Genomic DNA, 27,648 nt, shown 5'->3' on the forward strand with positions numbered 1-27,648 from the left:
CCACACAAAGCCAGGGAGAATACACTGACTCCACGCACAGAGAACCAGAGACCATAGACATCTTGGCATCTCTGCTTTCATTTGATAGTTGACAGTGTGGAGCCTCACAAGAAATGCGGAGAGAAAGAGAGAGAGGTATGACATTTAGCAAACGTCCCTGGATGGAATCACGTCAGGGAACATTGTGGTTGTACAGTCTCTATTAACCACTAGGATGCCCCTCCATCGACCATTTCACTGTGAGACGATGGTGTTAACCACTGAGCCAAAGTTCTGCACCACAACCATCACAAAGATGACATATACAGAACATGTAACTTAAATAAGCCTGTTTTTGCACTTCTTAAAGGGATAGTCAGGATTTTATGAAGTGAAGTGAAAATGTATTTTTGCCACTTTGAAAAATCAGTATCACTTTCAGGGAAAGTTATAATTAGAATAAAACATTAGCCCTTTCCGATGGGTGACTGAAGCCTTTATTTCAATCTACAGACTCCTTTGCCACGATTGGTGAATTTGAACTAACTCTTTAAAACAACAAAGTCACACAATGACATAAACAAACTAACCTATTGAGGCAGTGGTAGACCAGCAACTCCGCTGTTCTCTGATGTATTATTAGTCTGGTCACTTTGAAGAGAGAGTAGATAACCGCTTCAGTTCCCCATTGGAAAGGGCTGGCGGACGTCAAAGTAAAGCGGTGAAAATAATTTAAGTATAGTGTACACTTGAGTTATTTAAATGTTTTTCTGTGGCAGTACATTGTTTAGCTTCCATGGCGGCACGCCTGTCTGCCTCTCCAAACTGGAGGCGTGCGGGCTGACATCTACTGAAGGTAATACACTGACTATGGATAAGTACCCCATACAACCCCACTTCACCGAACCGCCCCTTTAGGCTTTGGACGGTACTCAATCGTCAATGATAAAATTTGTTCTTGCATTGATGGTTCATGTGCCGCTCTGTGTACTAGCTGTTACTTTAGTGCATTAGCTTTGACGACAGTACGCCAGAATTGCCTCTGCATAGAAACCTCTCACTTCTGTTGCTGAAGACTTCTTTTCTTTTTGAGCTGCAGCAAGAACATTGCTAACCTCAATACTTAGCTTCAAGGTTGCGCCTCATTACAGGCTGATTGTGTCCTGTAATGATGGTGTATAGTGTGTGTAATTATAGTGCGTTATATTAAAGCAGAATGTGGCAGTTGTTACTGAGGGTACTGATACCGTTTATGACTATATTGTCTTTGCATCATTTAGTTTTAGTTTCCCATTTATTGTAGCTGTAGGAAGGATTATCTCAGCTCGACCAGCTCAGTCCCACTAGCGAAGCTAAAGAAACTGGGTGTGCCACATCTAATTATCTCTTCAACACATAATAGGCTAGACTGATGTGTACTTCTACAAACATATAACCATCAATTCTGATTTGTGGTAGGGTGCTCGACACTCCTTAACAGTGTGGCTTCACAGAAATTAAAGAGCCAAGCAATGTTTTCAATTTGTGCTTTGGCCAAATCTTTCAGCCGTCTCCATGGTAATCAGAGACACCCTATATATATACATATATGTACAGTACAGGCCAAAAGTTTGGACACACCTTCTCATTCAATGCGTTTTCTTTATTTTCATGACTGTTTACATTGTAGATTCTCACTGAAGGCATCAAAACTATGAATGAACACATGTGGAGTTATGTACTTAAGAAAAAAAGGTGAAATAACTGAAAACATGTTTTATATTCTAGTTTCTTCAAAATAGCCACCCTTTGCTCTGATTACTGCTTTGCACACTCTTGGCATTCTCTCCATGAGCTTCAAGAGGTAGTCACCTGAAATGGTTTTCCAACAGTCTTGAAGGAGTTCCCAGAGGTGTTTAGCACTTGTTGGCCCCTTTGCCTTCACTCTGCGGTCCAGCTCACCCCAAACCATCTCGATTGGGTTCAGGTCCGGTGACTGTGGAGGCCAGGTCATCTGCCGCAGCACTCCATCACTCTCCTTCTTGGTCAAATAGCCCTTACACAGCCTGGAGGTGTGTTTGGGGTCATTGTCCTGTTGAAAAATAAATGATCGTCCAACTAAACGCAAACCGGATGGGATGGCATGTCGCTGCAGGATGCTGTGGTAGCCATGCTGGTTCAGTGTGCCTTCAATTTTGAATAAATCCCCAACAGTGTCACCAGCAAAACACCCCCACACCATCACACCTCCTCCTCCATGCTTCACAGTGGGAACCAGGCATGTGGAATCCATCCGTTCACCTTTTCTGCGTCTCACAAAGACACGGCGGTTGGAACCAAAGATCTCAAATTTGGACTCATCAGACCAAAGCACAGATTTCCACTGGTCTAATGTCCATTCCTTGTGTTTCTTGGCCCAAACAAATCTCTTCTGCTTGTTGCCTCTCCTTAGCAGTGGTTTCCTAGCAGCTATTTGACCATGAAGGCCTGATTGGCGCAGTCTCCTCTTAACAGTTGTTCTAGAGATGGGTCTGCTGCTAAAACTCTGTGTGGCATTCATCTGGTCTCTGATCTGAGCTGCTGTTAACTTGCGATTTCTGAGGCTGGTGACTCGGATGAACTTATCCTCAGAAGCAGAGGTGACTCTTGGTCTTCCTTTCCTGGGTCGGTCCTCATGTGTGCCAGTTTCGTTGTAGCGCTTGATGGTTTTTGCGACTCCACTTGGGGACACATTTAAAGTTTTTGCAATTTTCCGGACTGACTGACCTTCATTTCTTAAAGTAATGATGGCCACTGGTTTTTCTTTAGTTAGCTGATTGGTTCTTGCCATAATATGAATTTTAACAGTTGTCCAATAGGGCTGTCGGCTGTGTATTAACCTGACTTCTGCACAACACAACTGATGGTCCCAACCCCATTGATAAAGCAAGAAATTCCACTAATTAACCCTGATAAGGCACACCTGTGAAGTGGAAACCATTTCAGGTGACTACTTCTTGAAGCTCATGGAGAGAATGCCAAGAGTGTGCAAAGCAGTAATCAGAGCAAAGGGTGGCTATTTTGAAGAAACTAGAATATAAAACATGTTTTCAGTTATTTCACCTTTTTTTGTTAAGTACATAACTCCACGTGTTCATTCATAGTTTTGATGCCTTCAGTGAGAATCTACAATGTAAATAGTCATGAAAATAAAGAAAACGCATTGAATGAGAAGGTGTGTCCAAACTTTTGGCCTGTACTGTATGTATATATGTATATATATACATATATGTATGTATATATATATATATATATATATATATATATATACATATCTATTCATGGGGGATGCATGCTAATTGCTGACTAGCGGAAGCGCGCTGTCAGTTTACAATTGATTGGCATTTATGAACATGCACACATGCCACCGATGTGTTCATGAATCCAGTGTCGTTTTTTTTATACGCAGATCTACTCACAGATTTATTAACATTTCATGAATGAGACCAAAAGTGAGTAAGCTAATTTAAGAAGATGGCTTTTGAATTCTGTAATGAAGTCCAGTGTGCAGATGTGAGGGGCAATTGACTTACAAAGTTTGGATCCAGCACCAAAATATCCACTAGCCCCACATTTCAGTTCAAGACAAGATACCTCTAAAACTATGAAATTCCCATGAGCCTTTGCTCCACTTTAAGATTATTCCTCACCTGGCATGCTTACAAGCTTAGATTAGCATTTGTGTTATTTTCAGGGAAGATGTGTTTTAATCCTTTCCCAAAAAAAACCCTAAAATCTCTTTGGTGTTTTTAAAGGCTACGTGTGGCTGAAGCATAATGTGAATAAATCCCGCACTGCCGGCAGTGCCCTGAGGAGTCCACCTGAAACTCTTTCACTCGAGCTGTGGCTTCTTATCAGCCGCAGTGACAAAAGCAAAGCCCTGCAGAATGAAGGACATTGCCTTTTGTGATGCATTCACAGATGGTTTTAGCTTTTTCTGGCACCGTGGGTGGGTTGGTTAGTTAATTACATCTGTCATCATAAAGCCTATAAGCCTATTGGTATAAACATATACTTTATGTTTATATATGCATATGGTGACTTTAAACATGTTGACCTGACAGAGATCTGAGTGGGGTCTGAACCTCATCTATTTAAATTAATTTGTGGCTTGTGCAGGTGTTTCTTTTCATCAGTGCACAACAGGAAAACTATATAAAACTGTCAAGACTGTTATTTTGGTAAAAGATCTGAATTTCAAAGATCTGTTGGACACTCAAGTGAAATTGCTAAAATTACATTATGCCTACATTTATCATGTCAATGTGATTTCTGTTTCCAGTCATGGAGCAGCTTGCAGCTCTCGAGGCTCTCACGCCAGCTTTTTCTAGTTTTGTATTCTGACTTGAGGTCACATCCCAGGGGGTTCGGTCTTGCATTGTGACCAAAATTTTATGCAGTTCCCACACAATTCAGTCATGACGCACATATGGGAAATGTAAAGATGTAGCGAGGGATAGGCAGAAAGTAAAAATATGTAACGCTGACAGTACACTTTCCTCCCGCCACAGGAGATGCATAATAGACATTTTCAGTGCAGGTGTGGATGTCCGATGCTCAGAGATTTGGAATGTGTTGTTCAGGACAAGATGTAAAAATCCTTTTTAGTGAAATGCAGAAGCCCAGTTCAAATGTTAAAATGAATTAGATTATTAGAAATGTATTCCATGGAGATAAGCCTGAAAGAGGTGGTGGTGGTAGCTTAATGGTGTTGGGGTTAAAGGGACTTTCTGCCTCAGTCAGTGTGCCTTCCCCTCTAACCACAGCCACTCACCAGCTCCCACCGCTGCCTCAGACAGCTGCCTTCACAGCCTGCTTTGAGTTCTGCCCACACACGCTTAATTCACTCTGTAGTGTTAAGTTGACTTTGCTATAAACCCTCAGCGTCCAACTTCACACTCTAGCTTTCCAATGCAGCTGCTCTGCCTCTGCTGCCAAGTCGGTTTACCACAGCATCTCTCATGTACTGCATTCTGTGATGGCACTGCTCCTCAAACAAGACGATTCACTGCACCTATGACCAACAATAAATCTGGCCTCAAATTAGGGCTCTTCATTTGCTGCATAATTATTAGGTGTTTCTTCAAAGTTGCTGATTTTCTTGCCCTTAATTTTTCTCTGTGTTCAAAGCTAGCGTTAATAATGCAGCATGCTCGCGCCAGCTTCTCAGTGCAGACAAACTCCACATTTTCAGTTCATTCTTCCAAGATAGCTTCAGAAAATGTTAAAGGAATAATTCAACATTTGGGGAAATATGCTTATTCACTTTCTCAATATAAATTAGATGCGAAGATTGATACCACTGTCATTTTTGTCTGCTAAATATGAAGCCAGAGCTGTTAGCTTAGCTTCGAAGGTAACAAAATCCGCCTACCAATGTCACTAAAGTTCAAAAACTAGTCCAGGACATAAACACCTGTAAAATTACAACTTGACATTTTTAAACAAGGGTTTTTGCTTCTATTGAACAAATCAGGTATAACATGTTAATTAGCTTTAGTGGTGCTGGTGGGCAGATTGTATTTCCTCTGGACAGACCCAGGTTAGCCTTTTTTAGTCTTTATGCTAAGCTAAGCTAAATGGCTGCTCATTGTAGCGGACAAATGCAAGAGTGGCAGCCTATCATCTTCTGATCCAACTCTCTGCCAGAAAGTTAATGAGCAAATCTCCCAAAATGTTTAACTGTTGCTTTAACTATGATGCAGCAAACTAGCTCTAACATTTTGTATTCTTCAAAGGTAGTTTCAGAAAATATTAAAGGAATAATTCAGCATTTTACTTGTACACTTTCTCTATGAGAGTTGGATAAGACGATTGATACCACTGTCATATTTGTCAGTTATATACAGGCCCCCAAGGACAGCCATTCAGCCTTACTTCCAATTTTTCCTAGTGGCCATTTGCAGTATTGCAGCGAGAAAATCCCCTGTGACCCAAAAATGATTTTCTCCATTGACCACCATTGTAAAAAGAGATGTCTGTACAACTGTTGACAGGACAATGCAAAATGCAAGGGTCAGTTATGACTCTTTCTATTATGAATTTTTGATCAATGGAAGTTTTATATTTATAAAACTTTCCTCGAGCTGAGAAAAAAAATTTAGCGATATCGCCACAACGCAAAAGTCTATGAGCCGAGCGGGAACTCGAGGACGGGGCCAGCAGGAGAAACACCACAGCACATATTCAGTGAGCCGCATACCGCAGAAGTAAACCTTGAAGCTAGAAACTTTTTTGGCATATGCCTCATGTGAGTGACTCAATTCTTTTATGCTAAGCTCACCTAATCACCTGCTGGCACTTAGTGCAACAACATGATGAGAGGGGTTTCAGTCTTCTCACCATCTCTCAAAACAAAGTGTTTTCCTTGCTACATTTTTTTCACTTTGCCCACTGGCCTTACTTGGCTTTAGAGACAGCCTTGACTCACCTTTTTGCTTTCTTATCCACCACCACTTTTCTTTCTCCCGATAGAGCTGCCCTCTGCTAAAGGGCTTTTTATAACTGCTCAGTATTTCTGCAGACAAGCCACCGAACAGTTTACATTTATTCCCGTTTTCACAACAGGCAACATTACATTTGCATCTGCATGTTTATATTCTTGTGCATTTGTAGGGAAATTTAAAGAATTGCTTTCCCAGACAACACCGCCAACAGAGACACTGTGGGCCCATTTCCCTAACATGCAGCATGACTCAGATAAGTCGAGTCAACAGACCAAACTGCAAACACCAGAGCTGAAAATCTGGCAGTCTTAAGTTTTCCATAAACTCATTATAAAAGGATCAGATCTCACAATTCACACTGACGTTGCAGGAGTGAGGATTTTTGAGCTGCGGTGACTCATTTTTATCAGAACCTTTCCGGATTGTTTATCTAAAGACCAAATGTATGGTATCATATGATTATGATATAACATGACTTCTGAATTTTTCTCTCACCAGGACACGCTTGATGCAGAGCTTCAAAGAATCCCACTCCCATGAATCCCTACTTTCTCCTAGCAGTGCTGCGGAGGCTTTGGACCTAGTTTTGGACGAAGATGCCATAATCAAACCTGTCCACTCTAGCATTTTAGGACAAGAGTACTGCTTTGAGGTGTGTTGTATAATCACTTCATCATCCCTGGCTGTACCTGCCTTCTAATGGACTTTAAACTAATTGTAGATTTCTTTAGACAACCAAAATAATTGAATTTAAAAAAAATGTTTGTATGTAGTGATATCAAATCAGGTGCCACTATAAAGCCGCTTCTCACCTTAGATCCATGCAGTGTTTTGCTTTAAATACAAATAATGAGACATATGATAAATTAGGAATTTTAATTTTTGATTACAAAACTTTTGAATCAAATAATGTCTTTTATATCAAGAACTTTTCTGGTTGCAGCTTATCAAATGTGAGAATTTTCTGTTTCCCCCCTTACCTTCGAGTTATGGACAAAACAAGCAATTTCATGATTTGTTACGTAGTCTATACCACATTCTATAACCAATTAATCACAAAAAACAATCAACAGGTTAATTGATAGCGAAAATAATTGTTTCCTGCAGCCATATAAGAAATATTTTATCATAATGAATATTTTGTCTGCAGGTAACCACCAATTCAGGGACAAAATGTTTTGCCTGTCGTTCAGCTTCAGAAAGGGACAAGTGGATTGAAAATCTGCAACGAGCGGTCAAACCTAACAAGGTAGATACAATAGATTTTTCAAGTTATAAATTCCAGCAACTCAGAATGACAAGATCCAGGTTGTAAAATGACGGACAGATGTGAATAAGGACTGTTATAATGCAGTAACAGAACTCCTTGTTCCACTTCCAGGACAACAGCAGACGGGTGGACAATGTGCTCAAGTTGTGGATCATCGAAGCTCGAGACCTTCCGGCTAAGAAACGCTACTATTGTGAGCTGTGTCTGGATGACATGCTGTACGCACGCACCACCAGCAAACCCCGGACTGACACCGTCTTCTGGGGCGAGCATTTTGAATTTAACAATTTGCCTACCATCCGTAGCCTTCGTTTGCACCTCTACAAGGAAACTGATAAAAAAAGACGCAAGGTAATGTCTTCTGTATCGATAAGAAAAGTTCAGGGTAAAAAAACAAACATTTTATTGTGCTTTAAATATTTAAAAAAAAAAAGAAATAATGTTTTTCTTGGTATTCTAGGAGAAAAGCACATATCTTGGCCTTGTCAGCATCCCCATCTCCAGCATCACGGGCCGGCAGTTTGTGGAGCAGTGGTACCCGGTGATACAGTCCAGTGTCTTGGCCAAAAGCGGTGGTGTTGGAAGTGCCAAAGTGATCAACGCCTCGCTACGTGTTAAGTCTCGCTACCAGACAATGAACATCCTCCCGATGGAGCTGTACAAGGAGTTTGCTGAGTACATCACCAACAACTACCGAACACTGTGTGCAGTTCTGGAGCCTCTGTTGAGTGTGAAAAGCAAAGAGGAGGTGGCGTTCGCTCTGGTGCACATCCTGCAAAGCACAGGGAAGACAAAGGTAAACAGAGGGCAAAATGTAGCCTGGTTGCATGTTGTTTTTTCATATATTGTTGCTGTACGATCTATAGGTTTGGTTCATTGCTTTCCTTTGCGCACCCTCCATTGAACTCTAAATATAAACTCTTCTCAGGAGTTCCTGTCTGACATGGCGATGTGTGAGGTGGATCGGTTCATGGACCGTGAGCACTTGATCTTTCGTGAGAACACGCTAGCTACAAAGGCTGTGGAAGAGTACCTCAAACTGATAGGTCACAGATACCTCAAGGATGCTATAGGTGAGGCTGCTGTAGATCAACCCAACTGTACGTCACTGTGTGTGTAATCAGATGTATTTGAAGCTGTGTCCGACTTGGCTAAATTCCAGCATGAACATCTGTCATTTAGCCAAAAAAAAAAAGACTGCAACATTGTTTAATGTTGAGATTGTTTGATCTGCTTTGTGAAACATTTGTGACATTTTCACAAATGACTTGTTTTTATTGTTGTAGCAGCATTTTAGAAACACTAGTCATAAGAAGACCTGTCTAAATGTCAAATCAATAAACAGGAGTTGTGCTTTAATTTCAGTGTCCCAACATCAAATGCTAATTTCTTCTTTTATTCTCTCATACAGTGAGAGAAAAATCATGAGAATAGTTGGATCACACAATCCAGTATCTGTAGTCCCAAAGGAAGGCATACCAGAAATTTTGTTTTATCTCATTTATTACAAGTGCTATAGATTTTAAATTTATATATTTTTAAGTTTTAATATTAACTTCCTCCAAACAGACATTCTTTAATGAATCGATCATTCACATTTTAGCTCATCTTAACATATTTCATAATCATTTTACACAGTACTTTAGTGACATATTTTCATTTTATTACAGAGGAAGTGAGGAAAAAGCAGTGAGGATAGTTAGAATTCCTCCAGTGTTATTTGTTCAGGAGATTTTTACCAGGGGCTGAAGTATTCACAGAGGTCTCCTCCTCTCCAAAATGAGCAGACCAGGTGATTGACACTGGTAGAAACACTGAATAAAACAATTTCATGTTAAAAATCAGTGTTTTTCCTACGCTGTTTGGCGTATAGGAGACGGGCTGCTAACCTAGCACCTGCTAATCTGTGCTCACCTTTTTTTCTCTGATGACTTAAGACGTTCAAGTTTTTACCAAGAGCCGAATTATCTACATAAGTCTCTTCCTCTCCAAAACAAACTAGGTGATTTGAACTGGTAAAAACACAGAATAAAGCAGCCAGTGTGTGGTTTGTCTGTTCTGGGCTACTGTAGAAATATGGCGGTGCGACATGGCAATCCCTGTAGACAAGGACGGGCTCCCTATGTAGATATTAACAGCTCATTCTAAGATAACGACAACACAACAATTCATATTTTAAAGTGATTATACACTTCAGAAAACATACTTATTATATTCCAGTTTTGCCAATATATCCCACTAAATCCTACACACTGGACCCTTTGAGAGGAACTACACCCATACTAAAATTCTTACATATTATTCCTATGGTCTAAAACAATCCAAGAATATTGATACATTTCTTTCACACCCAAAAACTAGAGTGCTAGAACTCAAATTTGTGCTGTCATCATGTAGTAAGTCTGGAGCTGCTCCATAGACAGTGAATTGGGAAAGATGTTATAGGTGCCACTGAGAGCACCCACGGGAGTGATCTGAGTGTATGCGAACATTTTCTGTCTTACAACTGAGTGGGACATTTTGTCTATACAGCAGCTTCAGACTTTACACTTGATGACATCACAAGTTTGAGACTTACTTCTCTGGTTTCTGGCTGTAAGAGAGAGTCACTCGTTAACAAATCAAGAAAATCAATATCAAATATGCATATCGGGTAATATTGCGATTGTGTGTTCTCCATCTTGCAGGTGACTTCATTCGAGCCTTATATGAGTCTGAGGAGAACTGTGAGGTGGATCCCATGCGTGTCCCACCGTCTGTCCTTGCCGACCATCAAGCCAACCTTCGAATGTGTTGTGAGCTGTTGCTCTGCAAGATCATCAACTCCCTCTGGTTAGTTTATTCCCATTTATACCCCTCAGAAAACAGTATACATGTATCTGTTCTGTAGTCGTATTGATTGGTGCCATGTGGGTCTAAAACATCCCGCAGCTATCTCTGTCTGGTGTCCATTTTGGTCCACACCATATACTTAAACAGAGTGCTGCGGGGATGATGTTTTTTTGTTGGCCAAGTTCATGATACATAAACATTTTGTTCAGCAAAATAATGTTCACAAACGAACACCACTGTTATGCTTTTGAAAGTTTAAATGCAATCACCAGGAGTAAAAAGTGTTGTGTTTGGCATTGTGGAGCTAATATCCCCTAGAATCTCTGAAGTCCCGTTGAGCCACTTGTTAGCTACTGCCTTTTTTAAGTAAAATCTTCCAAATTTATGAGTGGGGTATTCACTGACGTACTTTATGTCGGAGAACAAAATGTTAAAGACCTTATATCAGGTGTCTAACCAAAGACCCATTACATGAAAACCTAGTGAATTGTAGATGAGGGGAAGTGGGAGTACAAAGATGCTAACTCATGTCTGGGTTTTCGGACTATTTCCTGCAGCATTTCTCTTGGTGTTTAGAAAATTCAGAGTCTCAGCTTTCCCAATCCCCACATTTCCTGAAGGCAGCACGATTGAGCAAGGTCACAACCTTCTCTGCTGACCCCACCCCTCCACAGCAGAGAGACAAAAGCCAGCTGAAAAATGGAAGTTTTGAAACTATGAACATTTTTTATTAAAACAGTTATATAATCTGGGGGAAAAGATTCTAAATTAATTTTTAAAATGATTTGAAATACAGAAAAAATTTTATTTATATTTTGGTTGCATTGCCATGTTTTTTTAGGGTTTAAGATCGAGCTTTCCGTTTTAAATTTAAGCTTTACAGTTACAATTTATTTTCTTATCAGTTGATAAAATATTTGCCTGCTATTTGTCTCCATAGTAAAAACAATATAAAAGCTTTCTATATGAAAACTCTGACACAATGACACAAAACAGACATAACCGAATTTAACATGATCATTAACAGTTCAGATGTGTTTTTATCCTCAGTGATATAATCATCAACAACATGTAAGGCTATTTGAAAAGTGGTTTCATAAACAAATTCTCCATCCTGAGCAGGGTATGATCCAGTAATTTTCCGTATATTTTAGTCTCCTGACCTTGCTGAATTCCTGAGGGCTTTGGATAAGCTGCTGGATTTGATCTTGCCTTTCTCCTTGACAGTGGGGTAATAAAATCATGCTCTTGTTTCAGCATATTTCCTCGGGAGCTGAAGGAAGTTTTCGCCTCGTGGAGAGCAAGATGTGCTGAGCGTGGAAGAGAGGATCTCGCCGACAGCCTCATCAGCTCCTCCTTGTTTCTTCGCTTCATGTGCCCGGCCATCATGTCCCCCTCCCTGTTCAACCTAATGCAGGAGTACCCTGCTGAGCGCACGTCCCGCACACTCACGCTCATAGCTAAGGTGATGCAGAACCTGGCCAGCTTCAGCAAGTGAGTCCCTGTCATCGTCTTTCCTCTTATACCAACATTAATTTGATTCAGTTTATTTTTAGATTTGTTAGACATTGATGCGTGTGCGAGGTGGGATGCACGTCACGGAGTAACATCACAGAAATAGAGTCTTGCAGTTTTGGCTGTGAGGGTATCAAGTGTTACTCACCCACGGTGAGCTCCAAGGCTTTCAGCTGCGACACATTTCATACTTTCACCCTGTGCCCCTTACTGACATTTGTCTGAATATTAAATGTGGCTTAAATGTGCTCCCATTGTATAATTAAGACATCAAAAGCTTTTTTTTTTTTAAGATATTTTTTTGGCCATTTTGCCTTTAATGGACAGGACAGGTAAGTGTGAAAGGGGGAGAGAGAGAGGGGATGACATGCAGCAAAGGGCCACAAGCTGGATTCGAACCCAGGCCGCTGCGGCAACAGCCTTGTACATGGGGCGCCTGCTCTACCACTAAGTCACCAACGCCCCAAGACATCAAAAGCTTGGTGGTAATTTAATAGACTTTACAATTCAGAAACACTGGATGCAAATGCTCAACATGTTATACGTTTGGCAGTAACATAACTTATGTCATCATTATCTTATCTAAAGTTTCCAGCTTCTCCAATGAGGATTTGTTTCTCTGTTTTAAATCATTGTAAATTAAATATGTTTGGGTGTTGGACTTCTGGTAAAAGTAATTTGACGATATCCCCTCAGACTTTGGGAAGTTATTGTGGCTGTTTTCACAATTTTCTGACATCTTATAAACAAAATGATTAATTGAAAAACATACAGTGCCTAAAAACCTTGAAAAGAGACATCTTCCCTGTATTTCTCTCCCTTCTTGACCAAACTGTATACTTCATGTGATGATGAGTCAACCCCATTTCCTCGAGTTATGACTTTCACAGTGAGGTGTGTTTACACATGCACTATTTTTTATTTTTATTTTAATGGAGTTTCTTGGTTATTTGTTTGAACATCTTTCAGAAACCTGGGTATGAAAACCAGGATATTGCAGCATAAAAACATGTGACTCGTGTTTTCCAGGTTCAGCCTCTGTCGTGTTTGTACGTGCAAGTTAATGACAATTTCTTTTAAAAGATATTGATCGTCAGTGTTCTCTGTAAAGTATTGTGTCTCCAGTACGATCAGAACCAAGAGTGACTCATAGTGTGTTTATGAACATCCTCAATGTTTACTCACAACAAAAGTGTGGAACAACAACAGAAAAGGCAATCACAGTTCATCTGCCTTTTTTAATTAGAAAGGCGAAGTCCCTCCTGTACCTGTGTCCCCCATGAGACCTTATTTGGGTAAAAATTTGTACCATAGGCAACAAATAATTTTCTAGTTTGTATTGTGCCATGAATTACACATAAGATATTTATGAATTTAAAAGATAAAGATAACTTTGCAACACAGGGAAGTCATAGTTGGTTGTAGGTTTGTGGTAGAACCATTTAGTTTTGTGTGAAAGCGCATCTCTCGTCTCGCACACTATACATCACCAACATCAACATCGCCTTTACCTTAACACAAATATAACGTCATCTTACACTCTAGGGCTGCAACTAACGATTATTATCATTGTCGACTAACCTGACAATTATTTCTTCTATTAGTCGACCAATCATTTTATCGAAAAATGTGTTAAAATGTTGAAAAATGTTGGTCTGTCTCTCCAAAACCCTAAAAACTATGTCATCTAATGTCGTGTTTTAGTTCACCGTCATGGGAGAGTGTGTAAAGCTGCCAATATCTGAATGTAAGAAGCTGCAATAAGAGTATTTTGGGGTACTTTTATAGTACTTTTCTATGAAAAATGACTCCAACCGATTAGTCGACTACTAAAAGAGTCACCGATTATTTTAATAGTTGATTAGTCGACTAATCGTTGCAGCCCTATTACACTCTCAGAGAGCTCCTAACTAAGGAGTCATAGTTTAGGAGTGATGTAGGAAAGTTCTAAGAGCAACTCTGGGGACAGAAACTTTTATCTTAATGAGGAGGTGTGGTTGGCCCCCTTTGTTAGGTATGATGCTTGCTTTTAACAGATGTGATTGGTTGTCACAAACACGCCCTTTTGTAAGACTGCAAGGTGTGGACACCCAGTGGAAATGACATGAACTGCTGACTGTGAAAGTGTTTCTGTTTGTGTGATCGCTCTGCTGATGGAAGGTTTTTCAAATATCTCAGTGTTGCAGTCATTTTAGTTTTGGAGTTATAGCAATATTGTGTAGGGTGGGAAATGAGATCGATCACACATATTACCCTTGCACCATCTAATCTGTAGCATTTTATTTACATAAATTGTCATCCTGTATTTGGAGAATATTTCTCCGACCTCTTTATGTTTCCACCATTTTCTCCTCTGCTTAAGAAACACTTAACCCTCTTAAAAGTCCTCCTCTCTACTCCTAACAGTTTTTCACCTTAAGAGCTCTTTTAGGGTTAAGACACTTTGTGAATAACTTTTATCTTAACAAGGATCTAGTCTTAACTTTAAGGGGAAATTCTAAGAAAATGTCACAAGATTTTCTTCGAATTTTGTCACTAGGAGCAACTCTTAGCACAAGGAAGCTTTGTGAATACGGCCCCTGGTCTTTTTATCAGTCAGTAAGTGAAAGAACGAGCAACACCTTTTGCTTGTGTGAGTACACTCTGATTCCAAACACAGAGGCATCGTAGCTCCAGCGAGAGAGAAAGTTATGACATCTAAACACTAAACACTTTTACGACACACTGACTTTCATTTAAATTTATCTTTTAAATGTCACAATTCAAACAGGATCAAAACGTCTCTCGATATCAACTGCTGTACACATTTTGAGGGACTCTGCCTTTCTATATGAGATTTTATTAACTCAACTCCTACACACACCAGAACATTAAACAGTAGCTCCTTCCACTTCCTCGTCACACTGTACAGTTTCCATCGTCTTCTCCGCCATCACATATCCTGTCATTATCGTCTCTGCAGATTCGGACCTAAGGAGGAATACATGTATTTCATGAATGAGTTCCTGGAGATGGAGTGGGGCTCCATGCAGCAGTTCCTCTATGAGATTTCCAACATGGACGCTGGAGGAAACGCCGGAGGGTTTGAGGGCTACATTGACCTTGGCAGAGAATTGTCCATGCTCCACAGCTTACTGTGGGAAGTCATGGGCCAGCTTAGCAAGGTAGGTGGAATAACTTGCTGGAACATGAAATGAAACATCTAATATGATCTCTTTCTCTAACTGAAGAATGTAGAGAGAGAGGGGAGAGCTGGAAAATGAGGCTCTGCAGTTTTCTATCTATCAGACATAGACACATGAATATTATTTGAACTCCATTAAAACTGAGGTGGAATTAGTCCTTTAATATTTAACTCTGGTGCTTGTTCTGTTAATTTATTGAAATTGTGCTGTAGTCCTAACATAATGAAAGTTCTAAATATTTATGCTCCGCCCTGAATTGCCTAAACGTTATGTGCTTTTTAATTGCTGCACTCGGTGTTTCATAAAATACTTTTTCTGCTTTTTCTGAATGACATTTGAATTTGTGAATGAAAAAGTGAGTCATATTGTACATAGCAGAGGTTTCCCGTCCCTGGGGCACGGGCAAGTACTGGGCTGTGGAACATTTTCTACAGGGCTGCATAAAACACTGAATAATCTCTCTCCTGATACAGATTCAGACACCTTTAATAAGGATATCTGCCGAAACTGAGTACCAAGCTTGCTTTATTCCCAAAATTAAATATGTATAATGCATGTGTTAGCAGGATAATGACTTTGAACTGAAGTAGGTCATCAGTGCATGAGGTAATCGGTCATCATCTTGGCCTCTTTGTAGTTGTCTGGATAGCTACAACATAATTAAAAGGTTGGGAACTCCTGGTATAATTCATGTGAACTTTGGATTTTTTTTTTAATTCTGAAAAACCTCTCCATGCTGCAGGATGCTATTCTCAAACTTGGACCCCTACCACGGCTGCTGAATGATATCAGCGTCGCCTTGAGGAACCCGCAGCTCCACATGCCTACAAATCACCAGCCTGACCGACCGAAGGACAGACTCTTCTCGCGGCCATCTTTCAATCGTCTCATGTCCTCTGACTTCCAAAGCCTTATGATGCGCGACTTAAACAGGTATCCTCTCATGGTTTCCTTTGTTATGTATTTTTGTTATCGCTTCCACACCTCAAAGAGTGCGCTGCTGTCATGAACTGTGTGCCAAGATGGGTAATGGCAAATGCTGCTTTTGCATCTGAACAGAGAATTGATCCCTGCTGTGACTTAATCAAGACAATGTGAATGGTCACAATTGCAAATATGCACCTACTGCACATAAACAGTGGAATTACAGTTTCACATGTGTGTAATTAACAGCAGCACATAAAAAGGCCAAGAATACGCAATAAATGAAGATAAATTAGCTCCAAACAAAACACTGGCATATTTCTAAGAGCCCATAATGCTAATGCTAATGCACCTCTTCAGGCTTTTAAAGCAGTTTATCAATCAGTAATTGCCAGCACCATCTGTTCCCAGACTGTGTTTTTAATTCGTGTCGGCATTCTGCTATTGTCAAGAGATGGTTGCTCTCATTACGGCATAACTGTTTAAATAAGAACTCTTTAAGTACAAGGAAAAACAGCGGTAATATCAGAGGGCTCCACTGCAGATATTTTGTGTTAACTATACCGAGCGCTAGCCCATTCTGTAGCAGTAAATATGTAACTGAATGAGAATGACTTGAGTGTGCTGCAGGCAGGCGTGAGAGGACAGAGCTCAAACGTCTGGAAATTCAAAACAACACAAGGGGAGACACACCTGCCACTCCTCGTAGCTCTGACTGCAGAGGTATCAGCCTACGTGTGAGTGACAGGATGGAGGTCATGTCTTCTCCTCACTGAATAATTGTTGCGTAATGGAACTCCACACTGCATAATAACACTTGTGTAGTTCTTGCACACAGTAAAATCTTAAAGACAGCTGCATTGGATCAAAAACTCTCCACTGTGAGTACAAATGATCAACACTTTATATTTCTCATACTGTCTATGCCCTGAGTGGTCAACATTTCTGCATCTTCTGTATCTCTGCAGCATCATTGCAGCCAGGGAAAGACTATGACACTTTATACCATGGAGAAAAAAACACCAGTAAAAGCTTCTAAACCAGAAAATTACCAACTGGACATGTTCCAGCAGGAATATGATCCAAAATCAGGGGCAAATAAACAACATCTGCAACAAAGATTACACGTTTCCCTGACGCTTTATGTAGCAGAGTAGGCTACGTAATGTAAACAATTGGAGTAGTACGCTTGATGCAGATGACCAAATAAAGAAACGTGTCACAAGGTGATGTCAGGATGTCGCCAAAATATAAAAAATATTGGAAACAAAGTATTTAAAAAGGTTGGAAGCCTCAGATTTTTGCACACAGGGATAAACTCTGCATATGTTCACCTTGTTATTTCTCCATATTTTTCCAGTTCATGCTCGGCTACCAGACCAACCAATTTGTGTGTGTATACATATATATATATACATATATATATATATATATATGTATGTATATATTTTTTTTAATTTAGCTTGAACTTTAATTTACAGCTTTACAAAAATAACAAGCCAAGTTTCCTTGAGTATATTTTCCAACCATACAATATGTAAAGCAAACAGTAGGTGGGACATGGGTATCCCAGTGTCCTCGGGTCAGGACCCCTACAAGGTGTTGCATAAGATAATTGGGAAATGAGGAAAAACACATTCACACATAGGCCTGTGAAAGTGATTCTAAAAAAAGTCACTCTTTAATCAAAGTGCTCACAGCTTACAATGCCATGCAGGAAATGATGAGGGATTTGCAAGGAGATATTCCTCACATACACTTTTATTTCTCTCCATACAGAACGCATTGTTTAAAATTAAATGGGATAATACAAAAAAGAAGCATCTACAAGACAGTGTTGAAAAACTTTTCACAGCGATTTGAAACATTTCCGTCTCGTGTGTTATCTGCAGTTCAATAGACATCTCTCGGCTGCCGTCCCCGACGACCGGAGTCTCAGCTGTAGAATCCCTCTCATCTAATCTGAACATGAGGCGTCAGGCAGAACGAGACCTCCGCTCGTCGAGGGAGGTGTTCTATGTGACCCGCCCACCGCTGGCTCGATCCAGCCCTGCATACTGCACGAGCAGCTCGGACATCACTGAACCTGATCCAAAGGTATGATGTCACATAGTCTGGTTCTGTTTGCTGATTTATGTCTCATCTCTGCAGCTACAGTACAGGCCAAAAGTTTGGACACACCTTCTCATTCAATGCGTTTTCTTTATTTTCATGACTATTTACATTGTAGATTCTCACTGAAGGCATCAAAACTATGAATGAACACGTGGAGTTATGTACTTAACAAAAAAAGGTGAAATAACTGAAAACATGTTTTATATTCTAGTTTCTTCAAAATAGCCACCCTTTGCTCTGATTACTGCTTTGCACACTCTTGGCATTCTCTCCATGAGCTTCAAGAGGTAGTCACCTGAAATGGTTTCCACTTCACAGGTGTGCCTTATCAGGGTTAATTAGTGGAATTTCTTGCTTTATCAATGGGGTTGGGACCATCAGTTGTGTTGTGCAGAAGTCAGGTTAATACACAGCCGACAGCCCTATTGGACAACTGTTAAAATTCATATTACGGCAAGAACCAATCAGCTAACTAAAGAAAAACGAGTGGCCATCATTACTTTAAGAAATGAAGGTCAGTCAGTCCGGAAAATTGCAAAAACTTTAAATGTGTCCCCAAGTGGAGTCGCAAAAACCATCAAGCGCTACAACGAAACTGGCACACATGAGGACCGACCCAGGAAAGGAAGACCAAGAGTCACCTCTGCTTCTGAGGATAAGTTCATCCGAGTCACCAGCCTCAGAAATCGCAAGTTAACAGCAGCTCAGATCAGAGACCAGATGAATGCCATACAGAGTTCTAGCAGCAGACCCATCTCTAGAACAACTGTTAAGAGGAGACTGCGCAAATCAGGCCTTCATGGTCAAATAGCTGCTAGGAAACCACTGCTAAGGAGAGGCAACAAGCAGAAGAGATTTGTTTGGGCCAAGAAACACAAGGAATGGACATTAGACCAGTGGAAATCTGTGCTTTGGTCTGATGAGTCCAAATTTGAGATCTTTGGTTCCAACCGCCGTGTCTTTGTGAGACGCAGAAAAGGTGAACGGATGGATTCCACATGCCTGGTTCCCACTGTGAAGCATGGAGGAGGAGGTGTGATGGTGTGGGGGTGTTTTGCTGGTGACACTGTTGGGGATTTATTCAAAATTGAAGGCACACTGAACCAGCATGGCTACCACAGCATCCTGCAGCGACATGCCATCCCATCCGGTTTGCGTTTAGTTGGACGATCATTTATTTTTCAACAGGACAATGACCCCAAACACACCTCCAGGCTGTGTAAGGGCTATTTGACCAAGAAGGAGAGTGATGGAGTGCTGCGGCAGATGACCTGGCCTCCACAGTCACCGGACCTGAACCCAATCGAGATGGTTTGGGGTGAGCTGGACCGCAGAGTGAAGGCAAAGGGGCCAACAAGTGCTAAACACCTCTGGGAACTCCTTCAAGACTTGGAAAACCATTTCAGGTGACTACCTCTTGAAGCTCATGGAGAGAATGCCAAGAGTGTGCAAAGCAGTAATCAGAGCAAAGGGTGGCTATTTTGAAGAAACTAGAATATAAAACATGTTTTCAGTTATTTCACCTTTTTTTCTTAAGTACATAACTCCACGTGTTCATTCATAGTTTTGATGCCTTCAGTGAGAATCTACAATGTAAATAGTCATGAAAATAAAGAAAACGCATTGAATGAGAAGGTGTGTCCAAACTTTTGGCCTGTACTGTATGTGAGCCCTCTCTATCAGTATCAGTATGTACATTTTTATGAAATACGAGGGGTGTGGGAAAGCATAGTATCACGATATTGTTGCGTTGTAATATCATATCGCCACACAGTGCCAAGTATCGATTTTTTTTATTATAGAAATTAGTCATTTGAAAAATACAAATGAAACTTTAGGTAGCCTGCTAGAATAATATAATCAATTGCTTTTTCAGTCCACTTGATACATTTTGCTGCTGCAAAAAAAAATGGCTGAAGTGAGATGAATAGACTGAAAACCCTAATCCTTCTTAAATAAGTAGTTACATTAGACAATAACACAACATGATATTATGGTGGTATCACACTTTTATCGATTTGAGAATAGGTTTGATTGCAGTCTTAGCCTAGCATCTCAGTTCATTTTCAGTTTACAAGGGGCGTAGATAGAAATGGTCTTTGGACACAATTGGATAGACCTACAACCAATTAGAGCAATGAAACAAAGACAAAGACAAAGTCGCAGAGCTACGTACAAATGTAAACGGTCTACACTGTGCAGAGAGTTTTGCTGCTGTTACCATCAGAATTTGAAAATAATGCTACAACACAAAGTTCCACATCAGCTGCAGCCGTCTTAGATGTTTAGAAAATGCCTCACTGTGGTGTCCCAGCAAGAAAAGCAGATGCTTCCCAGTATAGTGAAGGCATGTGGTTCCCTACTCTCTCCTCTGATTGGCCAGAACTTGTTTCCTTCATTGTCATGTCTTTAAAGGCTTGGAAAACATGAGTTTGGGCGCTGGGTGCCACTCCTGTGCTTCCTCTGTGCCAACTTTCAAGAGTGCGGAGGCAGGTTGCGTCTGAGGTTGCCAAGCAACCATATCAGCACTGCATCATAGCCTACTTACCAGAAGTCTTGAGTGCAGAGCTGACCTTCTGTCAGGCGTTGTTTTGCAAGTGTGTATTGGGTCTAAAATATTGTCTGTGGGACAGATGTAAAGCTCTGTGTAGCCCTGCACTAAAGTGATCAATTTCTTCTCCATATTTACCACAGATTGGTATTTATCAAAGAAGGGAAATATATTTCAAGGCTGTGAAATATTGTTACTTTCACATGACATGCGGTGCACGCTTCAGTGTTCCAAAAGCTGATTTGTGTTGATCTCAGGACACATCCGTCAGGGGCTGAAAACAGGTGCTCAGGGACGCTTGTGCATCATGACAGCACTGCTCTCGCTTTTGAGTGCGATTTGTGTGTGGTGGATTTGAGGGCATGAAAAACACGGCATGTGAACGTGCTGTTTGACAAGAGGAGTGAGATGAGTTAGAAGAATGTCAGGGTAAGACTGTCAGATGCAGAGTAAGGCAGGCCATGCCTTCACTGTCCTGGGAAATGCACATTTGTGTCCTGGCGTGAGAGTGCACGAGCTAAGAATAACGTTATTACTAAATTTGCGTTAAGTGCAAGCATTGTCAGACATTATATCCATATCAAACCCACCCCATATCAGATTGTTGTGAATGGCCCGACCCGTGTCTGATTGTCTAGAAATCTGTTTGAACAGGAGGGGGGCCAGACGTATCTGCTAAAGCAAATAAAGCATAAGCTTGAAAACATGATTCGTCTGGTTGCAATTTTAGAAGACTTTTGTTAATTTCAATGACGAGAAGATTTTTTTTTTGATCAAGATGATAATAACAAGATCAAGATCATAATAACAAGATCAAGATCATAATAACATTTTGGTGATCATTTAATCATCAAAGCCATTTTCAAGTCTAACTTTTGATTTGATTACACAGAATGTGGTTGCAATGTAAGATCTTCCAATGTAATTACATTTAAGGTCTAAAAATTGCATTAATTAAGAAATTTGGAATTTTAAATGATCCAGTAAAGCATGTCATGGCAAAGCAAGTTTTTGTGATGCCACTGTTTAATGAAAAACAATTAAACGTGCTTTACACAAGACATAAAAAGGCATTAAGAGATATGAAAAGACAACAAACCAATAAAAAATGATGTGTAAAAAGGGTTTTAAGAAAGAGCATGGTACAGGGATAGGCTTAGATGGAATAATGCAATATACAGCAGAGTAAAACATTAGTCTAGCATTACTGTATAAATGCATTTAGCTGTCAAAAGGCTTCAGTATAACTACACATGACAGCTTAATGTGTTTAAATCTAAAACGGAAAATACATCCATCTACTGTACATTTAAAAATGGAGTAAAATGTGTCTTGAACAATGTTTTTGTACATCATAAAATTCAGTCCAAAATCCAGCAAACACGATAAATGTTTTTATTGTTTCTCTCAGGTCCATAGTGTGAATAAAAGTGTGTCCATGATGGACCTTCAGGATTCCCGTATGAACAGCATTTCCAACCTAAACTCTGTGGGAGACATGCTCACCTCCTCTCAAGCCTCAATCGCCGGTCTGGGCCACAGCTTCGGAAACCTCTGCGGTCCTCTTCGTATGGGAGGGCATATGCCAGCGGGCTCTTCAGGCTCGGGTTTGAGGCTGAGCCAGATGGGCCACATAGGGGGGCCCACTGAATCCATCTCTCAACAGCAGCAGCAGGCAGCAGCGGCCATGCATTTCCCCCTCTCTTTCCAAAACCCACTATTCCATCTGGCTGCCCAGAACTCCCCGGCTCAGTCTCAGTCTCAACAGCATCCCCCTCCTCTCCTCCTCGCCCCCGAGCCCGAGAATGGCCACCACGACTATGCACCGGCTTTTGGCAACAGTGCTTTCTCCCGCAGCGAGGACTTGTCCGCCCTGCGGTCACAAAGCAGTCTGGTGCAGCCTAGCATTGTCCACTCACACAGCTACAGTGATGATTTCACCCGGCAGAATCAGAGCAATGACTTTGCCTGGCACCAGCTGTCACTGCAGGTGCAGGTAGGAATCTCTCAATGCACTTCAAATGTTACAGAAAGACAGCTTGTAATAATATGCAGGGTTACCATCATATTTTACACAGATATCTGCAAAATTTACGTATGAAATAAATATAGAAAAACGTCTGTGAAATATAGCTTCACCATTTTATCTATATAGCTGACTCCCATAGTATAAACATCACCATTCTTGCCTAAGAAATTATGATTTGGTTTTGCATTAAACCAGTAAACCTAAATTTGTACCCACAGAACATCTCTCTGCCTATTAATTAATGTATAGTAATTGGTCTTCATCTCAGTAGTTACTGTAGCTGAATAGCGTGTATGGCATTGTGTTTTAAAGAGCACCACTGGTTTGATGACTTATTAGCTTGTCCAAAAACACAAAATGTACACAGACTATCATTCATTTCACTTGACCCTTTGATAAGCCCCGCCCCTTCGTGATGGTCCTTCAGGGTGTTCAAGTAAACATGGAGCCCACACTGTAACTAACTGCACTCCCTGAAGAAATATTATCATATTTTTGGGAAAATGACAGTGATTCCAGAGAGAAGCAGACAGAGGGGTCTACAGTCTGTGTTTGAAGGATATATCCACGATGTCAAACTGAGTCAGCAGCAACAACAGGTTAAAAAGACAAAGATAGTTAGAAGCTAAAGCCGAAGGCTACAGATCACAGTGTCAAAGTGAACCACCACATCACTGCTGATCGCCACACAAGACAATCAATGTAAAGGGAAACTTTGCTGATACTGAACCAGCTGTGTGGCGTTGCAGTGTGTGCAGATGAACGGTGTTTGGCTTCCCCTTGCGCCACCAGCCACTGAACCTCTGCCAGTAGATGGGCAAGGAGCCATGGTGAAAGTCAAACAACGTTCATCTATGTACACTGCGATGACACACAGCTGGTTGAATATCAGCAAAGTTTCCCTGCTTCCCTTCACTGGTTCCCGTACAGCAGGGTCAGTCTTTTTTTCACTGTTATAATCACTGAAAAGCAAAATCAGCATGTGTATACATTCAGTAGGCTATATCTTCAGTAGGTAGCTAGCTAACCCGACACTTTTCAGGGTCTGATTTTGGTTTTGGAACAGGTAAGAAATATATATCTTTTTCCAACATTAATTAATTATCATTAATACACGTTGTGTGCCAGGCACAACATTTAGCTCCAAATCCACAAAACCAGCCTGAAAAAGAAGGAAGGCTGAAACAATAGCATGAGAATCTATGGAGCACAGCCATGATGTTGTCGGACCCTTGTCAGAGCTGGTCAGTGCTACATTAGATTGGCCAGTCTGCGTCCGAGGAGTGGGACTTAATGAAGGGTCAATTGTTCACTTGTATCTGTAGCATAGATCTCCAACTACTTTTCTAGCTGTCTGTCATGTTTAAAATAATTTACGTCATTATTAATCTTCAAACTTGACCACTTGTTGTGGTGTTTCTATTATTTTGTCCATCCCATTTTCGTCAAAATCATTATTCAAACCCCTTAAAATTTTGAGTGGTCAAATAAGATAAAAACAAATATAGCTAAAATTTCTATCCTTCATATAAGAGTAGGATAAACTTTCAAGATTTTTGGTTTTACTTTAAAACCATCAGATAGGCTATTGAGCCCAAAACAAAAATTCTGCATAGTCAATCAGTCAATCAATGTGTTAAAGTCATATTAAAAATAAATTGTAAGACTCTAAGTTTGGCTTGAAATAGAAAAAAACAATCCAGGTATTTTTTAAAAAAACTGAGAAAAGTCATTCCTGGCTGTGACTGTGTTCTCATCACAACATTTATAGATCCAAAAGTGATTATACTGCGTTTTTTACCAAATTTGAGTGATTGCTAAAATGAAGGAAACCGTACAAAGAATGTTTCGGCTCGTGGTGCTCAAAGTGCCAAAAAAATACATTTGAACAGCAATGTCTCTTTCCAGAAATTATGTCCCGGTTACTTGAGACAATTCACAGACCTTATTGTGAGCAGTTTCAGGAAGGAACTATTTTCTTTCTACCAAGGTCCACCCACCAAATGTACCACCACACAGAAGGAAGAGTGCATCTACTCATGGATGAGATATAGAGATTCAAGAGCAGCAACCATAGATTTTAGTAATAGCCTAAATGCTGAACGCCCATTCATTCCAATGGAGTTGCTCACTTTGCGCCAAAAAAGTTTTCTAACTCCCGGGTTTACTTCCATGGTATGTAGCTCATTGAATATGCACAGTGGTGTTTCTCCTGCTGACCCCGCCTGCGAGTTTCTGCTTGGCACATAGACTTTACATTGTGATGACATCAGAGATTTTTAAATAGCTTTGCTCAGCTTGAGGAAAGTTTTACAAATATAAAATCTCCATGACTCAAAAATTGTCTATATTTGAGGTGTCCTGTCAACAGTTTTACAGACGTCTCTTTTATAATTGTGGTCTATGGAGGAAATACTTTTTGGGCTGCAGGGGATTTTTTCACTGCAGTACCACGAGTGGCCACTGGAAAAAATTTGTTGCAAGGCTGAGCCACTGGCTGTAACATTAGCTAGCTCAGTGGTGCTAGGTGAGCTAGCAGTAGATGCACGCTTACTTCTGCATGGTGATGCAGTTGGTGGGTGTAGTTCAGTAGAAGGAAAAGGATTTCTGGAAGAGACATTGCTGTTTTTTTTTTTTTTCTTTTGGCACTCTGAGCACCTCAAGCCAAGTGCCATCAAGTTCCACTATATACAAGAGAAGGCAGACATCTCTGTTGCGGATATCTTTAACAGTCTTCAACTCACACCAAAACAATCTAGATTGATAAATAGCGCTACAGGTAAGAGAAAAAATATGTATTTTTGATTCTGGGGTGAACTGTCCCTTTAAAGCGTGGCACTTTTTGGTCTAATTCTACTCTTGTATATTGTACATATCAGTACATCTCCTGGCTTATGTCCCTCTGTTTCCTTCATTTTAACAGTCACTCCGGTTCAGTGCAGATGCAGTGTTATCACTTCTGGATCTATAAATGTTGTGATGAGAACAGTCACAGCCAAGAATGTATTATCTCTCTCTTCCTTAAAAATACCTGGATTGTTTTTTCTCATTTCAAGCCAAATTACCCAACATAGTTGAGAGTCTTGTCATTTATTCTTAGTGTGATTTTAACACCTTGATTGAGCAACAAAAATGTCCGCACGAATTAAAATTCGCCCTTGCATTAGATCCTGCTTGTACTTTTGTTTTCCACTGCGTTCAGACTTGATTGTCAGGCTGCAGAACAAAGATCCAGATGAAACAGGAACGGTCTTCTCATGATGGGCAGCAGAATATGCAACAGGGATATAAGGGCACTTTTGAGGGACACTTGTTACGCCACAGACAACACACTGAAGCAGGATCATTCACTGGTCTGCTCTGCTGAACTCTGTAGAGTGCTTGACATCAATCATGCTGTGTGTCCTTGTTTCAACAGGGCTGAAATTTAGCTGTCGGTCAGCGGGGCAGAAAAGAGTGCCATAACTGTCGATACTGCACATATCATTACATTATATACTTTCACCCTCCACGTACTGCAGATCAGACTCAGATGTTAAACTGTGTGAGTCCAGTAAAAGCTGATTAACTCTGGAGAAAAGTTGTTTTGTACAGTTGGTGTCTAATTAGTTTTAATACACACGGGAACCCACATTATGAACTTAAATTAAACTGTCACTTGTTTGATAGAGTTCAGATGGATATTTGTGTTTTTAAGCAGCCCTCAGTGAATCTAAACTGACCCTTTTGGCTGATGATGTACTCGGGAGCTGCTGATCTACATCACACTGATAAGTTTACTACAGTGTGTCTGTGTAAAATTATAGTGTTTAATGATACAGTCATGTAGTCTTGAGCTATTTCTGTCCTGCTGCGTGGGCCTTAATGGAACAAACATCACAAGCCTCCTGTTTATTAATACAGATGGTGTGTCAGAACAGGGCTTCATCCATCCATCCATCCATCTACCTCTACATCTCTACCTGTACAGCTAGACAGCAAGCCATACATTTATCCATACATAGTACTGTCGGTTTATAAAGTACCAAATGGTGTAGGGCCAAAACACATTTCTGTCCATCCAGTAGGGCTGTGTATTGGCTGGTGATACCACACGTAACACGATACAGGGGTTACGATTAAATATATTGCGATATATTGCAACTTTTTAAATTTTAGTAGCTTGGCGTGCGCCCTTTATGACTCGGTCTGTCTCATAGGTCTATATTCTTTGTGTTTATGCTAGCTATATGTTCACAAATCTTTGCACAAAAACTTTTAATTAAAAATCAGTACAGTGGTTTAAGAATTGATACAGTATCACATAGGGCTGCTCCCTGAAGGTCAAAGATTATAATCATCAGTTGGAGACCCCTCAGTTGACTGAGATTCTTCAAGTCAGTTTTTTTTTTTTTGTCAGTCTGTGTGCAGCTTACGTGTGGGGATGTTTCGGCCCCCAAATTTAGCTGCAGAGTGAGCGCTTCTCGCTCTCACACTGGTCTCTTGCCCATGCTAACTGAGCGGCAGCTGCCCGCAGGAAGAGAGCTTAGAGGTGGTGAATTTACAAATCACAGCAGCATAATACGATACAGTCACTCGCTTTTGTACGATATCTAGTGCTGGCAAAAAATGTTGCATTTTAACAGTTTGTTAGCATACTTAGCCCACATTAGCTCGGAGGGGTAACTTGGCTTGTTTACTGTATTACATGAACATCACTGTCACCCTGAACGTCTCGCTGAATCCTGATCAAACGCTTCATGAAAAAAAATAAAAGTCAGATTTTTGTATTGAACAGCCAAATC

The 27,648-nt window shown here is 40.5% G+C and overlaps 1 protein-coding gene across 5 annotated transcripts in view; it reads left to right on the forward strand.

Moving 5' to 3' along the window:
• The window catches only part of LOC117264158 (ras/Rap GTPase-activating protein SynGAP-like), a 59,418-nt gene that overhangs the window by 21,403 nt on the left and 10,367 nt on the right, over positions 1 to 27,648 (forward strand). For 3 of the 5 annotated variants that reach the window (XM_078175534.1, XM_078175531.1, XM_078175533.1), the window contains 11 exons: positions 6,942 to 7,095; positions 7,594 to 7,692; positions 7,804 to 8,064; positions 8,174 to 8,509; positions 8,642 to 8,786; positions 10,401 to 10,545; positions 11,803 to 12,039; positions 15,023 to 15,224; positions 15,988 to 16,178; positions 18,062 to 18,266; positions 22,247 to 22,831. In XM_078175534.1, the coding sequence (XP_078031660.1) occupies positions 6,942 to 7,095; positions 7,594 to 7,692; positions 7,804 to 8,064; positions 8,174 to 8,509; positions 8,642 to 8,786; positions 10,401 to 10,545; positions 11,803 to 12,039; positions 15,023 to 15,224; positions 15,988 to 16,178; positions 18,062 to 18,266; positions 22,247 to 22,831 (2,560 nt within the window). The remainder of the gene's footprint in view (positions 1 to 6,941; positions 7,096 to 7,593; positions 7,693 to 7,803; positions 8,065 to 8,173; positions 8,510 to 8,641; positions 8,787 to 10,400; positions 10,546 to 11,802; positions 12,040 to 15,022; positions 15,225 to 15,987; positions 16,179 to 18,061; positions 18,267 to 22,246; positions 22,832 to 27,648) is intronic. The other 2 variants (XM_078175535.1, XM_078175532.1) reach the window with 1 other exon arrangement.

This window comes from Epinephelus lanceolatus, chromosome 16, assembly GCF_041903045.1.
Source record: "Epinephelus lanceolatus isolate andai-2023 chromosome 16, ASM4190304v1, whole genome shotgun sequence".
NCBI classification, from domain to species: Eukaryota; Metazoa; Chordata; class Actinopteri; order Perciformes; family Serranidae; genus Epinephelus; species Epinephelus lanceolatus.